The sequence below is a fragment of the Gossypium hirsutum genome, chromosome A05, assembly GCF_007990345.1.
Source record: "Gossypium hirsutum isolate 1008001.06 chromosome A05, Gossypium_hirsutum_v2.1, whole genome shotgun sequence".
In the NCBI taxonomy this organism is placed as follows: Eukaryota; Viridiplantae; Streptophyta; class Magnoliopsida; order Malvales; family Malvaceae; genus Gossypium; species Gossypium hirsutum.
Window position 1 is genome coordinate 21,896,849 of NC_053428.1, and position 17,374 is coordinate 21,914,222.

The 17,374-nt window shown below is 38.3% G+C and overlaps 1 protein-coding gene and 1 long non-coding RNA gene across 2 annotated transcripts; one reads left to right on the forward strand and one right to left on the reverse strand.

The window, feature by feature from the left end:
- Positions 1-318: 318 nt before the first annotated feature.
- LOC107961262 (uncharacterized) lies at positions 319-1,184 on the reverse strand. The gene is made up of 2 exons (XR_001701243.2): positions 814-1,184; positions 319-501 (listed from the first exon to the last, which is right to left on the reverse strand). It is a non-coding gene; the product is annotated as an uncharacterized lncRNA (long non-coding RNA).
- Positions 1,185-8,748: 7,564 nt separating this feature from the next.
- On the forward strand, positions 8,749-10,224 carry LOC107960677 (uncharacterized). The gene has a single exon (XM_016896979.2). It carries the CDS (start codon positions 8,749-8,751, stop codon positions 10,222-10,224), a length of 1,476 nt encoding a protein of 491 aa, XP_016752468.2.
- Positions 10,225-17,374: the final 7,150 nt, after the last annotated feature.

The window sequence follows — 17,374 nt, forward strand, 5'->3', positions numbered from 1 at the left end:
ATCTACACATTGTGTAATTTGTTTTTTTTTTCAATTTTACTTCTAATTGTGACTTTGAGGGTTAATTTTAAAAGAATATGAAAATTATTACCTTGGATTTCGGATGTTTCCATTTTATATATATTTTCAATAAATTTAGTTAATAGAATTTTTTTTAACTTTTTAAATGAAAGGCATACAAAGAAAATCAAAATTAAAAAAAAATAAATTACTTAATGTGTAAGCGTTGATAGTTAATTTTTTTAAATCAAGACTAAACTGATAAAATGTATAAATGTTAAGAGTTAAAATTACTATTGTTATAGGCCTGGCCAACAAGAAATAAAAACCCAAATTAATTCCAAAATATAAAAGTCCCAAAACAAAGTCCATTTTACAAAAAAAAAGAAGAAAAGAAAAAACAGCAGGCCCAATTTCCTTCAGCCACCAACCTTCTCACGCGCGCCACCACTGCTCGGGGCGCCAATCACCGGCCTTCCACGCCTCTGACACTCCCATGACCTGCAAACATTTGGAAAAGAGGAAAATGGCAGCAAGAAGCACAAGCAGTAGCAGAGAATAAAATAATAATATGTTAATATGGGAATCGGCTATAAAGCCGAAATGAAACTGATTGTAACGGGGGGAAGAATCGAATGTAATGGGGGACTTTTGAAAGAGAGAAAAATAAAAAAGAAAGGGTTATGAACACAGAGATTAATCAAAGAAACGTTTTCAAAAGGTTTCATTTTTTTTCATTTCCTATCTTTATCATTTATTTTATGTATTTATTTCGAATCTATATACAAATATATAAAAAGGAAAGATTTTTACCCGTATTTGGCGTTGGTACCCTGGGCATACGCTTCTCCAGTCCGAAAGCCGGCGGATCTCTAGAGATCTGGTTAAAACTTCGACGGAGGAAGCCAAAGGTTGAAGAATCTTTGTGGTTTTAAGAAGTTTGGGGTTTAGTTTTTGGTTTTTCAAGTCCTAAATCTTGTCTACGTGAAAAGGGGGTTCAACGGGAGAAGTTTTGAACTCTCCGACCACCGCGTACGGTGGCGCCGTTGCCGGTGGTCGACGGTCAGCATGACGGCCGGTAACCGGAGCCCATGGCCGAACATGGGCTGAAAGAGAAGGGAAGGGTGATTTTTGTTTTTTTTGGAAGAAGGAGTTTTGTAAACTAAATGATGAACCTACAGATTGAAAAGGAAGGAAATTTTTTTTGTTTTAAATCATTCCAAATGACGTCGTTTGGAAGGGTGGGGTCTGTGCACTTTCCCTAAAAGGGAAATTTATGTGTTTAGTCCTCCTCTTTCGCAACCTCGTTCAATTAACTCCCATTTTCTATCTTCTTTTGTTTTTTTTTAAATTTGGCCCTCAGATCTTGTTTGGTTTTCGTTTTGATCCCTAATTAACTATCCAATATTTATACTTTTATACCCCGAATTGTAATTTGTTTTTGGAAATATCCTAAATCTATTTAATTCATTTATTACCCTTTTTAATGTTTCATTTATATGTTATGTCAAACATTTTATATGTTGTTTATTTACATCTATTCTAACTTATTTTAATGTACTATTTATTCAAATTCTTATTATTTATTTTAACTAACTTTATGTATATATGTCACTTTAATCTATTTTATATGTATTATTTATTTCTTTATTCTTTACCTATTATATATATGTATACATATAATTTATTTCAAGCTTTTTTATATATTTATAATTCTTTAAAAATTGTTATATATTTATTTCAAATTATTTTATATTTTAAGTTATTGTATATTATGTATTTCGAATAACTCTCTTTATATTACCTTTGAACTATTAACATTATAAAATATATTTATATTGTCTATTTTTAATTCTTTTACGTATTATATATTTTAAACTTCTTATTTATTACTTTTAAATTAAATTGTATATTATTTATTTTAAAATTATTTTATATACCTTATTTTAGACCCATTCTACTTATTCCATATTTTACACTTTTATTTGTATATATATTATCTATTTTAAAATTATTCATATAAATTTTTTTATTTGCTTTGTATAATATAGATTTTAAAATTCTTCTACATTATTTATTTTAAACTCGCTTTATGTATTATTCATTTGAAATTGTTTATTTATTTACTTTAAAATTTATATATATATTATCAAATTTTAAATTATTATATCCATTTTTCATATATATACATACTAGTTATTTCTTTGATGTCTCGTATATTAACTATTTTAAAAATCTCTTTTACACATACTCTATTTTTTTAATTTATTTTGTACATTGTTTATAGTAAATTTCTTTTTCACGCTATTCATTTTAAATTCGTTTGTTATTATTCGTAAATTTGTTTACATTTTATGCATTTAAGTTTGCCTTATATCTTTTTCCATTTAACCCATTGGCTTTTTAGTTATCGACGCTATTATTTGAATGTTGCATGATTATTGCTATTGCATGTATGTAAATTTGCTTACTTACGTTCATATTATTGCCATGCGCTTGTGGAATATTTTGTGCGCGGATCATTGTTCTATGTCGTACCATATTTTATTTCATATCTTTGCCTCGCGAATTAAACCTCAATGTATTTATCCAATAAATCACCTTATTTTAACCTAAATAAATAACACATGTTGCTTGAATATTGCATTCGCTACTATTCAAAAGCAAAATTTTCCAAATAAGGCAATGTCATGCATTTTGAAATATCGAGGAATTGTGCCCTAACTTACGGGGTTTCGATTTTCTCATTGTTTCTAAATAGCAAAATATCCTTTTCAAGTTTTAAAACACATGAAATTCTCATTCAAATTAGGGGACAACTTTGTGCTCGGGAATTCATGGTATTGTGTCCTAACTTACGGGATGTGATACTCTGATATCTCGAGACAAGGAAATCTCTAAATAATCGATTCAAGTTAACTCAAGCATTTTTAAAATCGACGTCAAAAAAGGATTGTATTTTAAAATCCATTCCCGATTTTTAACTTTCGACATTAAGACATTAACTAATCAATTCGGTACCAATTTTTGGGCGTGTCGAGGGTGCTAATCCTTCCTCGCACGTAACCGACTCCCGAACCCATTCTCTCAAGTTTCGTAGACCAAAGGCACTGTTTTAGTAAACTAAAATTGATTTATTAAAACAAAGGTGATCCGATCACACCTAATAAAGATCGGTGGCGACTCCCGTTTTAATTTTCGCTTTCAAACCAAGTCGATTCCCGTTTTCAAAAAATGGTTTCGACAGCTTGGCGACTCCACTGGGGACTTCGAGAGTCAAGCCTTAAATTGGTTAATTTTTGTCTTTTTTCGAAAATTGAAAATCGGTTTTAAATTATCTGCATTGCATATTGTTTGTTATTTCCGTGGCCTTCTTCATAATATGCTTGCTTTAAGTAGTTTAGTTATAATTTTAAGGGGTCAAAGTGTAATATTATCTTTACTAATTTAAAATTTTTAAAAAATTTTAAGGGCTAAAAGAGTAAATTTACATTTTAGGGTGGCCGGGGCCCGTGCCAGCCCTTTGGCTTCGCCCCTGCCAACTATTTTGGATTTTTTTTTGCCAAAAAAACTATCTTGGATTTTTGGATATTTTCATTTTTATGTTAGCCAACTGGTAACCAAAAAAGAAGAAATTGAATAGTTGGGTGTCCATTTGATAACTTTTCATAGTTAAGTGACCAAAAAATAAATTTACTAATAGTTGAGAGATCATTTTGTAACTTTTCATAGTTGAGTGACCAAAAATAAATTTATTAATAGTTGGGTGAGTATTAGTGAAATTTATCCTTACTTTTTAATAATTTCATAAATATGAAAAACTTTATAACTTCATAAATATGAAATACTTTAAAACTTTTATTTTATATAATTTTAATTTAATGCCTTTAATAGTCTTTTTTTAATTCTTACCTGATTGGTATATCCATGTTTGAATCTGATCTCACTGCCTATGCATAGATTGCCTTAATACATCTAAACTGATAACACTATTTTGGATATTTTTCAGCCTTGGGCCCCTTAATAATTTGAAAACAATATTTTGGACATCTTTCATGTAACGCCCCATAAGTAAGGGATGTCGGGAATTATACTTCCGGGACCCCGCCTTAACGTAGTAGACTCAAAAATATTATTATTATATTTTTGAAAGTTACTCTAAAAGTAAATTACATGTTAATTAGATGAATTCTATTAAAAGAGATAAAAGTAGGAATTGCTATTAAAAATTTTAATGAAGAACTAGTTAGAGGGATTTACTAGGAAAATAAACCATATTATATATATAATATGGTGGATGGTTTCAATTTATTTTATTAGTATTATATAAACCTATTATAATATAAAAGAAATAAAGTCAAAGAAAAGAATAGTAAATAGAAGAGATAAAAGATATAGTAGGTGAAAAGAAGATTGAGTGTGGGAGTGAAAAATTTTCTCTTCTCCTTGCTGCAGAAAATAGAAGAAGAGAAAGGGGGAAAGAAATGTTCAGCTATGGGGGTTGAATACATCCGTACCTGCGTCTTCGTGAGGTTTTCATCTCCGTATAGCCGTAGGGAAATGTATTCCCCTGAATCGAACTCGGTCCGTATGAGCCTATAATGGGCGAGGGTCGAGGAATCTGCTGGTTCAGGTACCTTTACCTTAGAACCGAACTACATGTAATGAGCCCTAGGAGCCTACCCTAGGTAGAACCACACCGAACCCTAGTGGTTACCCTATTAGGCGTTTATTTACTCCTTATTTGTTTTGAATTCTATTCTTTGTATATAATACTAACTTGTTGTGTTTTGATTGTTTTCGCATGGCATCTCATCATAAAAGGGTGTTGATTTACGTTCGGTTACTAAATAGAAGAGTTTAGCATGGAAAAATGATTTCTTGATAGAGTGGAGGATAATGCGGCCGTCCGAGTGTGGTCTGAGAGAACGCAACAAGAGAATGGAGATAGTTTGACCGAGGGATATGAATCGGAGTTGTGGGATTTCACTCGCATCAGTGTGACTCAAAATGACCTGCAAGAGTTAAAGGATATATGGAATAGTTAGAATGGCGAAGTCAAGCAACTCTTTTACTGTAACTACGGCGATTTACCCTATTTGCTCGATGTAAAGGTGGACAAGTACTTGTTCCGGGCTCTCGCATAGTTTTGGAACCCTGCTTACAGTTGCTTCACCTTCAGAGAAGTTGATTTAGTACCTACTGTGGAGGAATACATGGCGCTACTTAATTGCCCGAAGATTCAGGCTGATAGGGCCTATTCAAGACCTGTCAACATCCCTCCCTTTTTGAAGAAGTTGATGAATGTAACGGGGATGAGCGAGCAATGGGTTGCAGCCCGCATCAAGCAAAAAGGGGATAGTAAGTGTATTCCTTGGAGGAATTTGAGGGACTTGATTCTTACGCACCCGGATTCGAAGAAAAGGGTTGATATTTTTGCCTTAAGCATCTACGGTTTGATCATCTTTCCCAAGGCGCTAGGACACATAGATGAAGCGGTCTAAGATCTATTCGATCGGCTTGATAAATGTACTACACCTGTCCCAGCAATACTAGCAGAAACTTTCAGATCCTTGAATGCATGCTGGAGAGCGGGCGAGGGAAGATTTATTGGTTATGCTCAGCTTCTTTTGGCTTGGTTCCATAGCCATTTCTGGAGGGTGGAGAAGGTCTCTTATCGGGTTTTCTCTAAGGATTATTCCCCATTAAGGGAATTCGTGGCCATACCGAGGCGGGACGACATCTCAGAAGAGAAATGGATAACTATTCTCCAGAATTTGCGGGCTGAATACGTTGAATGGAGAGCTCCGTGGTTGATTCCTGACGAGATCTTATATAGATACGGTGATTTTGACTGGGTCCCTCTGGCCGGAATATGGGGAGCCGTTGGATACGCTCCACTGATAGTGTTAAGGCAATATCGATCAAGGCAATTTATACCAGTGACACAGGGTTTGGCACAATGTGAGTTCTCCTATAAAGACAATAATTATAAGAAGAGGGTTCGCGAGGTGTCAGATGCATGGAACCAAGCTCGAAGAATGAAAGGATTTACCACAGGCCCGATGACCACCCCCGGGTATAAATGCTGGTGGGGTAGGAGAGTCAACGACAACATCCCTAGGCCGAATCAAGGAAATACTCAACCGATAGATGAGCATTTACGAGTTATCCCATCCGAGTTAGAGATCATTAAACAAGACTTTGAGAAAAAGAACTCAGAGTTGGGGAAGAAGATAGAGCAGCTAGAAGAAAAGAAAATGAAATTGGGATTAGACGTCGATGTCCACAAGCTAGAGGCTGAGAAGTTAAGGAAAGGAAAGAACAAGGCCGAGGAAGGTTTGGATAGTTTGAAAACTGATTACAAGAAGCTGCGTATGTCAATAAGAACTGCCGGTTTAGGTAAAACGTCAGAGCAATGGCGTCAAGAGATCAAAGTGGAAAAGACTAGAGCCGACCATTGGGAGAAAAGGTTTCAAGATGCCCGAATACGAGAGGACACTCTGAAAAAGAGTTTGTTAGAAACCCAAAACGAAAAGGAGAAGTTACGTGCTCGGGTGGTTGAATTGGAAAAATCACTTCATCAACATCGTAGCTGTAATTCGGTAATTGAGCTGAAAGCTAGTCTGAGCAGGATCGAAAAGTTGAAAGGGAAAGTAGAAGAACTCGAGACTGCACTACGAGATAGTAAAATTCGAGTGGAACTGCTTGAGGCAAACAACGACCATTGCAGGGAACAGCTTCACCACTCTCAGAACCAGATTAGAGATAAAGATTATGTCATGGGCGAAGCTGTGGCTCAGGTTCGAGAGGTAGCCGATCACTTGCAAACCTTGGCAGTCCAAGCTGATGTATTAAGCTTAAAGTACGAGTCAGAATCAGATCGAGGCCGAAAACTAGCTTGGCTCCTTAGAAAAATTAAGGCTTTGGGCATTAGGGCAAAGTCGTATATGTAATCATCCGTTCTATGTAAAGAAAATTTTCTTCTAGTGAAGTTCTTCTAATGAAATTGAATTGGAATCAACGCCTCTTTTTTTTGCATTCATTCATTTGCATTACATTTCATCATGTGTATTAAATTTCTTGAAAAGAACCTGATTAAACAAAATTATTTCAGTTAATCTGGAAACCAACGAGAATCAACCAACCGAACACAGCTACTATACCCGCCGTAAAACCAAAGTAATGAATCATAGATTAGAGAGAATAGAACAAATGCAAAGGGAAATGCAAGAGCAATTACAAGCACAGGTGCAAGAGCAACTGGCTAAGATACAACAAGATATGAAGGAAAAAATGGAAGAATCCCAAAATAATCTGATAGGCCAGTTGGCGCAGTTGCTGGCTAGAGAACGCGAGAAAGGGAAGAGCACCATGGGGAACAATAATGAAGACCCTACCTATCCTCCAGGCTTTGCTCCGATAAACACCCAACCACAATCGGAGGTGCATCCACGAACGGTATCCGTCACTATTAAGCCCCAGCAATACCAGGCCAATACCTCGACACCAATAAACATTCCTATAGGATCAGGCTCTAATCTGGGGATAATCCAGCTAATCCATTTGTCCCGGACCTTGATGACATGGCAGAAATAGAGAAAGGAAAAGTAGATATGGCAAAACAACTCGATAATCGGTGCAAATGGCTTGAGGAAAAATTCAAAGCAATGGAAGCTGTTGATTACTGTGGCGGGATCGATGCTAAGGACTTAAGCTTGGTCTCAGATCTGGTGCTCCCACCAAAATTTAAAACCCCGGAGTTCGAAAAGTATAACGAGACGAGCTGCCCTGAAACTCATATTACAATGTTCTGTCGAAGGATGACAGGGTATGTTAACAATGATCAGTTGTTGATCCACTGTTTCCAGGACAGTCTGATCGGATCTGCGGCCAAGTGGTATAACCAGCTCAGCCGTGCCCAAATTGGTTCGTGGAAGGACTTGGCTCAAGCTTTCATGAAACAATACGGTCACGTGACGGACATAGCACCTGACAGAATTACCTTACAAAACATGGAAAAGAAGCCGAGTGAAACCTTCAAACAGTATGCACAATGGTGGAGGGAAATAGCGATGCAAGTCCAGCCACCCCTCTTGGAGAAGGAAACGACCATGCTATTTATCAACACTCTAAAGGCCCCATTCATTAACCACATGTTAGGAAGTGCTACTAAAAGCTTCTCGGACATAGTAGTGTCCGGGGAGATGATAGAAAAGCAGTAAGATGTGGGAAGATTGAAGCAGGGGAAAATGCCAAGAGAACGGCTCTAAGAAGGAAAGAAAACGAGGTGAACAATGTGAGCGCATATCAGAAGGGTTATTCCAAGCCGATCACAGTAAACCAGCTGAGGGCAGTGACTACTAGCCATCAGGGTTCCGCGAGTCAAGATTCCAACCCAAGGCCTAACACGGAAAGAGTCCAGTTCATGCCAATCCCAATGACGTATAGGGAGCTTTACCAGAACCTGTTCGATGCGCATGTAGTGTCTCCCTTTTACTTAAAACCCATGCAACCTCTATTCCCAAAGTGGTATGATGCAAACGCGCCATGAGAATACCATGCAGGAATTACGGAGCACACAATTGAGAACTGCGCGGCCTTCAAAAAATTAGTCGAAAGGTTCATAAAGATGGGCATTGTGAAGTTCGATGATCCCACAAAACCTAATGTGGTGGGAAACCCATTACCCAGTCATTCAGACAATGGGGTAAACGCGATAAGCGAAAGTAGAGGAAGAGAACTAAGATGGACGTATCGGAGGTAAAGACTCCATTGAGATGGGTTTGGAAGAAAATGGTGGAAGAAGGTTTACTTATACAAGGTTTAGAGGAGAAGCTTGAAGGAGGGAAGTACTATTGTGAATTCCACGACGAGGAAGGGCATAAAATCCAAAAGTGCAATGAATTCAGGGTTCTGGTACAGAGATTGATAGAAAATAAAGAGATCGAATTCTTTGAGTACACCGAGGGCCCGAAGGGAGAAGATGTGTGCACGTCAGAGCAAGGGCCGACCAACAATGTACGAGGGGTCAACCATCCAGTCGTAATTATATCCCGACCAAGAGTCAATGAAGTCGGAGTACCAATTGCGTCAAAGGTCATAATTCAAAAGCCCGTTACTTTCCCTTATAAGGATAGCAAAAGGGTTCCTTGGAATTACGACTGCAACGTAACGATCCCGGGAGGGGAGAATCCGGTTGGCACTTCGGATAAAGGTCAAGACGAGGGTTTCTATACACGCAGCGGAAGGCGTTATACTCCGAACATAAAGGCAGAATCAGCTAAAGGAAAATATGTGGTCATTGAACAAGAAAAGGAAATGACGACCAGACCTGAATCACCCGTCAATGAGCCTGTAACTGAAAAAGAGGCTAAAGAATTCTTAAAATTCTTAAAATTCTTAAAACACAGCGAGTACAGCGTTGTGGAGCAATTGCACAAACAACCAGCTCACATATCCATACTAGCCTTGCTCTTGAGTTCAGAAACTCACCGAAGTGCATTGATGAAGTTTTTAAATGAAACATATGTTGCGGATGACATCTCTGTCAACAAACTCGATCGTCTGGTCAATAACATCAGCGCGGATAATTTTATTTTCTTTAATGATGATGAAATACCACCGGGAGGCATGGGATCTACAAAGGCGCTACACATTACCACTCACTGCAAAAGATACACATTGCTGGGGGTATTGATTGATAATGGATCGGCATTGAATGTCATGCCCTTGTCCACGTTAAATAAGTTGCCAGTGGATAACTCTCACATGAAGACATGTCAAAACGTCGTGAAAGCATTCGACGATACGGAAAGAAAAGTGATGGGAAGGATCGAGATACCTCTCTTGATTGGCCCAAATACATACGATGTGGACTTCTTGGTAATGGACATCAAGCCATCGTACAATTGCTTGTTGGGGAGACCGTGGATTCACTCGGCGGGGGCAGTGTCGTCATCCCTACACCAAAAGTTAAAGTTGGTAACTGAGGGCAGGTTGGTAACGATAAACGCGGAGGAAGATATTATTGCATCTGTCACCAATGACGCACCGTACGTAGGTGCGGACGATGGAGCGATAGAATGTTCCTTTCGATCGCTAGAATTCGTCAATGCTACATTCATTGTCGAAGGAAACAAGATCCCAATGCCCAAAATATCCAAAGCTACGAGGATGGGCCTGCGATTGACGGTCGGTAAAGGAGCCCTGCCGGGAAAATGACTTGGAAGGTGCCTCCAAGGAAGTAGCGAGATACCAATGCTAAAAGAAAAACGAGATCGTTTTGGCTTAGGATTCAAGCCAGACCCGAAGCAAAAGAAGAAGGAGCTGGAAAAAAGGCAAGAGATGAGAAGAGCACGTCTGTGCTTTGAGGAGGTCAAATGGGAACCAATGACCTTCCCTCATTTATCCCGAACGTTCGTGTCCGGAGGAACTATCCATCCAAAACAAGAGATGACAATGCAGAAAGTGGCAGAAGAGATGTTGGGAAGTTGGAGCATTAATGCCATATCTGAAGAAAAACCTGAAGAATGGGATTTATCTGGAATTTGCCATTACATTCCTGGAAGTGTTTTGAACAATTGGACCGTGGAGGAGATCCCTGTAACTTTTAGAATTAATTCAGAGTAATGTTCAAAACAAACTTATTGCTCTATGCCTAGGGGCAATAAGAACCCTTTTATGAAATATGCATATGTCCAAATATCGTCATTTCAATAAAAATGCATTCTTGCGTATCATATTGAGCAAATATTCTTTTATTTTTTCTACTTCATTCATAATCATACCACAAATCAAATATTCTTAGTTTCTTTTGTTCTTTAGATTTCTTTCTTCATCCATAACAGGTCTCTAGATATCAATGATGTGAGCAACGTTGCCAATGACCCAGAGATTCCTTTCGAGCAAGATTTGTGTATGGAGGACACTGAGAATTTTGAGGATGACCGAAATTGTAGCCTATCTCCTGATTTGTTAATGATGGTAGATCAAGAGGAAAAACAAATCCTACCTCATAAAGAGTCAGTGGAAATTGTTAGCTTAGGAGAAGGAAAAGAGGTGAAAATTGGAGCTAGTATCGCTGCAGAAACAAAGCAAAACCTCATCGAGTTACTCCGAAAATTCAAGGATGTCTTCGCATGGTCATATCAAGACATGCCCGGATTGAATACTGATATCGTGGTACATCGACTCCCCATAAAGGAAGAATGCAGGCCAGTACAACAGAAACTCCGAAGGATGAGACCTGATGTTTTGTTTAAGATAAAGGAAGAGGTCAAAAAGCAATTCGACGCCGGTTTCTTACAAGTGGTCAAGTACTCAGAATGAGTAGCCAACATAGTCCCAGTTCCTAAGAAATATGGGAAGGTACGGATGTGCGTAGACTATCGGGACCTGAATAAAGCCAGCCCCAAAGATAATTTTCCATTACCTCACATTGATACACTAGTGGACAACACGGCAGGTTACTCACTTTTCTCCTTCATGGACGGCTTCTCAGGATATAACCAGATAAAAATGCATCTTGAAGACATGGAAAAGACAACATCTGTAACCATGTGGGGAACGTTTTGTTATAAAGTGAAAGAACGCAAGAGCAACATATCAGAGAGCCATGGTAACTTTGTTCCATGACATGATGCACAAGGAGATCGAAGTTTACGTTGACGACATGATTGTAAAATCCAAAACCGAGAAGGAGCATGTGCAAGTCCTAAGGAAACTATTCTTGAGATTAAGAAAGTTCCAACTAAAGCTCAATCCCGCAAAGTGCACCTTCGGGGCTAGGTCAGGAAAATTGTTGAGGTTTGTAGTCAGTGAGAGGGGAATCGAGATTGACCCAGATAAAGTTAAGGCTATACAAGAATTACCCCCGCCACGCACTCAAAAAGAAGTTCAAGGTTTCCTAGGAAGATAATCCAGGTGTTTGGGATGAGGAGTGCGAGAAAACTTTCGATAAAATCAAACATTATTTGTCCAGTGCCCCAGCACTGATGCCACCTTGCCCGGATAAACCACTGATACTGTACTTGACAGTGTTTGAAAACTCCATGGGATACGTGTTGGGCCAACATGATGAGTCAGGAAGAAAAGAGAAAGCGATATACTATCTCAGCAAGAAATTCACCGAATGTGAGACAAGATATTCGTCGATCGAGAAGTTGTGTTGTGCTTTAATTTGGACAACCCGAAGACTGAGACAATACATGTTGTACCACACAACTTGGTTTATCTCGAAACTAGATCCTTTGAAGTATGTGATGGAGTCAAATGCTTTGAATGGAAGAATGGCTCATTGGCAAATTCTGCTTTCTGAGTTTGACATAGTCTACGTGAACCAAAAGGCTGTAAAAGGGAGTGCAATAGCTGATTTTCTGGCCAGTAGAGCTTTAGAAGATTATGAACCATTGAGCTTTGACTTTCCGAATGAAGAGCTAATGTACGTTGTGACCACGGAATAAGACTCTCAAGAAGGTCACCTATGGAAATTGAATTTTGACGGAGCTTCAAATGCTGTGGGTAACGGAATCGGGGCAGTCTTGGTATCCCCAAACGGAGATCATTATCCTTTCACCAGCAAACTGGATTTTGATTGCACAAACAATATAGCCGAATACGAAGCATGTATCATGGGAATTCGTGCAGCAATAGAACGTAAGATTAAAGTGCTAGAGGTATATGGGGATTCTGCATTAGTGATCTATCAGCTTAAAGGGGAATGGGAGACAAGAGACCCTAAGCTGATCAATTATCGAAGGCTGGTTCTTGAGTTAATCGAGGAGTTTGACAATATCACTTTCTGCTACCTTCCACGAGACGAAAACCAAATGGCTGATGCTTTGGCAACCTTAGCTTCTATGATCAAAGTGAATAAACAAGAGGATATGAAGCCTATCCAAATGAGTATTTATAAGGCTCCGACTTATTGCTGCAACATTGAAGAGGAAGAAGAGAAAGATGATCATCCTTGGTACCAGGGTATTTTACGATATATGAAGAGTCGTGAATACCCAAACCAAGCGACTGAGAATGATAAAAGGACACTAAGAAGGCTGGCTAGTGACTATGTCTTGGATGGAGAGATCCTATACAAGAGAATGAAGGATCAGGTACTCTTAAGATGTGTAGACGCTGTCGAGGCTAAGCAAATCCTGGAAGAGGTTCATGAGGGTGTCTGCGGAACACACGCTAATGGTTTCACCATGGCCAGACAGATTATGAGATTCGGATATTATTGGTCCACCATGGAAGGAGATTGCATCAACTATGCCAAGAAATGCCATAAATGTCAAATTTATGGAGATAAAATGCATGTACCTCCTTCACCCCTTCATGTCATGACTTCTCCATGGCCTTTCTCCATGTGGGGCATGGATGTCATTGGGCCGATCTCACCAAAGGCATCTAATGGACACCGATTCATCTTTGTGGTCATAGATTACTTCACCAAGTGGGTAGAGGCTACTTCTTACGCCAACATCACAAAGTCGGCAATTAGTAAGTTTTTAAAGAAAGAGATTATATGTCGATATGGGATGCCTGAAAGAATCATATCCGATAATGCATTGAACTTGAACTACAGCACGATAGCGGAAGTCTGTAGCTATTTCAAGATCAAACATCATAACTCATCACCGTATCGCCCAAAGATGAATGGTGCAGTCGAAGCAGCCAATAAGAACATCAAGAAGATCATAGGAAAAATGACTGAGACCTATAAAGATTGGCACGAGAAATTACCATTTGCCCTATACGCCTACCGAACGTCAGTCAGAACCTCTACCGAGGCGACACCTTTTTCTTTAGTTTATGGAATGGAAGTGGTTCTGCCTATTGAGATCGAGATTCCCTCTCTACGCGTACTTTCAGAACTAAAATTAGATGAAGCAGAATGGATCCAGTCTCGATACGACTAGTTGAACTTGATTGAAGAAAAGAGGCTAAAGGCTATCCGTCATGGTCAAATGTATCAAAAGAGAATGATGCAGGCTTATAATAAGAAGGTTCGCCCTAGAGAATTCCATGAAGGAGACCTTGTATTGAAAAAGATCCTCCCCATACAAAAGGACTTCAGAGGGAAATGGATGCCGAATTGGGAATGACCTTATGTGGTAAGGAAGGCTTTCTCTGGAGGGGCTCTGATTTTGACCGAGATGGATGGTAAGAGCCTGCCTAATCCTATTAATTCGGATTCGGTCAAGAGGTATTTTACCTAAAAAAAAAATGGAGAGGCCAAGGTGAAAACCCGTGAAAGGGCGCTTTGAGACCAAAGGGGTTTGAATTGAAAACCCAGGAATGGGCAATTCAAATTTTGATCGAACATGGGGCATGCTGCAATTTTGCCTTCTCTGAATTAACAGGAGGGAGGGATGCTACATATTGGGGCATCAACAAAGCACTCTTGGTCCTCCAAACACATACCGACTTCAAAAGCCCTCGAGAAGTTTGTGCAACGAAGCTCATACTGCAATATCTGGGGCACCTATTCTTGTCTTATTCATTCTGTTTAGCAGAATGCACCACCGTAATTAATTCGTAGGTTCACATTTTGTACCTTAGCAAATGTGCTATCTTAATTACCTTGCTCATCTTGAGCTTCGCTCACAATAAAATTCCATCTTGCCTATTGCGATAATCTTTTTCAAGCGTCTTTCATTAAGTTGATGATTAATGGACTAATAATATTCAAAAAGAGTTCTGCATATTACTCTAAAATACTTCTAAATGATACGAGGATCCGAAACGGGGCTAATTAGTTTGAATCACCCTACGTTCAAAGGTTGGAAATATTGGGGAAAGAATGGCCCAAATTTTGATTATTTCTTCAAATTTTCTGCCGAAGATATCAGTTGAAGAAAAGATAGAGTAGTACATTTACGATAAAACCTCGATGAACAACGAGTAATATCAAAATAAGCATTAAAAAATGACATTTTTGCATTCATACAAGTATCATTCATACACATTTAGTTAGGAGCACTTGATTCATTTTGATCATAGCATCCTAATTATTTGACGTAAGCATAGATACATAAAACTGATTCTACAGATCATGTCCCTGGAGGATGGTGTAGCAACATCGGTAATTTTACAGATTATGTCTCCCTGAAGTTACAGTGGAACAGATTGAAAATGGTAAATTTTGTCTTTCTGAAGTTGCTGTAGAGCAGATTTAAGCCACCATCCTGTTCCCCTAAACAGTAGGGTAATAGGCTGAATTTCCAGATCTTAACCCCCTAAGCAGTAGGGAAACAGATCGAAGACGAAGGGTCTTAAACCCTAAGAGGTAGGGTAACAGACCAAATTGCAAATTTTGCCTCCCTGAAATTGTAGTGGAGCAGATCAAAGACGAAGGGCCTTAAACCCCTAAACAGTAGGGTAATAGGCTGAAAATTTATAGATCTTATCACCCTAAGCAGTAGGGAAATAGATCGAAGACGACGAGCCTTAACCCCTTAAGCAATAAGGTAACAGGCTAGAAATTGTAGACCCTATCTCCCTAAGCAGTAGTGGAGTAGGCTGAAGAGTGTACATCTTGTTTCCCTGAAGTTGCAGCAGAACAGTTGGAAGTCACAAACCTCATCTCCCTGAAGATGTAGTGGAGCAGGTTAAAATTACCAAATTTTATCCCTTTGAAGTACCAGCAGAGTAGATTGAAGCTACAAATCTCTTCTCTCTGAAATTGCATTTGAGCGAATCGTAGCACTGGTTCCTATATCCCTGAGGATGCAGTGGGATGAAATGAGGCTACTCGAAGAAAAGAAGCTCCAAAGAAGTTAAGATTCAGTAAGACTAAGCAAAATTGGCTCTTCTAAGATCTTTGCTCTATTCTCGTTACACGACAATGAGCAAAGAGGGGCAGCTGTTATAGCCAATTTTAGCCTGGCCAACAAGAAATAAAAACCCAAATTAATTCCAAAATATAAAAGTCCCAAAACAAAGTCCATTTTACAAAAAAAAAGAAGAAAAGAAAAAACAGCAGGCCCAATTTCCTTCAGCCACCAACCTTCTCACGCGCGCCACCATTGCTCGGGGCGCCAATGACCGGCCTTCCACGCCTCTGACACTCCCATGACCTACAAACATTTGGAAAAGAGGAAAATGGCAGCAAGAAGCACAAGCAGTAGCAGAGAATAAAATAATAATATGTTAATATGGGAATCGGCTATAAAGCTGAAATGAAACTGATTGTAACGGAGGGGGGAAGAATCGAATGTAAAGGAGGACTTTTGAAAGAGAGAAAAATCAAAAAGAAATGGTTATGAACACAGAGATTAATCAAAAAAACGTTTTCAAAAGGTTTCATTTTTTTTCATTTCCTATCTTTATCATTTATTTTATGTATTTATTTCGAATCTATATACAAATATATAAAAAGGAAAGATTTTTACCCGTATTTGGCGTTGGTACCCTGGGCATACGCTTCTCTAGTCCGAAAGCCGGCGGATCTCTAGAGATCCGGTTAAAACTTCCACGGAGGAAGCCAAAGGTTGAAGAATCTTTTTGGTTTTAAGAAGTTCGGGGTTTAGTTTTTGGTTTTTCAAGCCCTAAATCTTGTCTACGTGAAAAGGGGGTTCAACGGAGGAAGTTTTGAACTCTCCGACCACCGCGTACGGTGGCGCCGTCGCCGGTGGTCGACGGTCAGCATGACGGCCGGTAACCGGAGCCCATGGCCGGACATGGGGCTGAAAGAGAAGGGAAGGGTGATTTTTGTTTTTTTTGGAAGGAGTTTTGTAAACTAAATGATGAACCTACAGATTGAAAAGGAAGGAATTTTTTTTTGTTTTAAATCATTCCAAATGACGTCGTTTGGGAGGGTGGGGTCTGTGCACTTTCCCTAAAAGGGAAATTTATGCGTTTAGTCCTCCTCTTTCGCAACCTTGTTCAATTAACCCCCATTTTCTATCTTCTTTTGTTTTTTTTTAAATTTGGCCCTCAGATCTTGTTTGGTTTTCGTTTTGATCCCTAATTAACTATCCAATATTTATACTTTTATACCCCGAATTGTAATTTGTTTTTGGAAATATCCTAAATCTATTTAATTCATTTATTACCCTTTTTAATGTTTCATTTATATGTTATGTCAAACATTTTATATGTTGTTTATTTACATCTATTCTAACTTATTTTAATGTACTATTTATTCAAATTCTTATTATTTATTTTAACTAACTTTATGTATATATGTCACTTTAATCTATTTTATATGTATTATTTATTTCTTTATTCCTTACCTATTATATATATGTATACGTATAGTTTATTTCAAGCTTTTTTATATATTTATAATTCTTTAAAAATTGTTATATATTTATTTCAAATTATTTTATATTTTAAGTTATTGTATATTATGTATTTCGAATAACTCTCT

What these genes read in the sequence shown, in the direction of transcription:
- LOC107960677 (XM_016896979.2), top strand. Translation starts at nt 8,749, where the DNA reads ATGGACGTATCGGAGGTAAAGACTCCATTGAGATGGGTTTGGAAGAAA.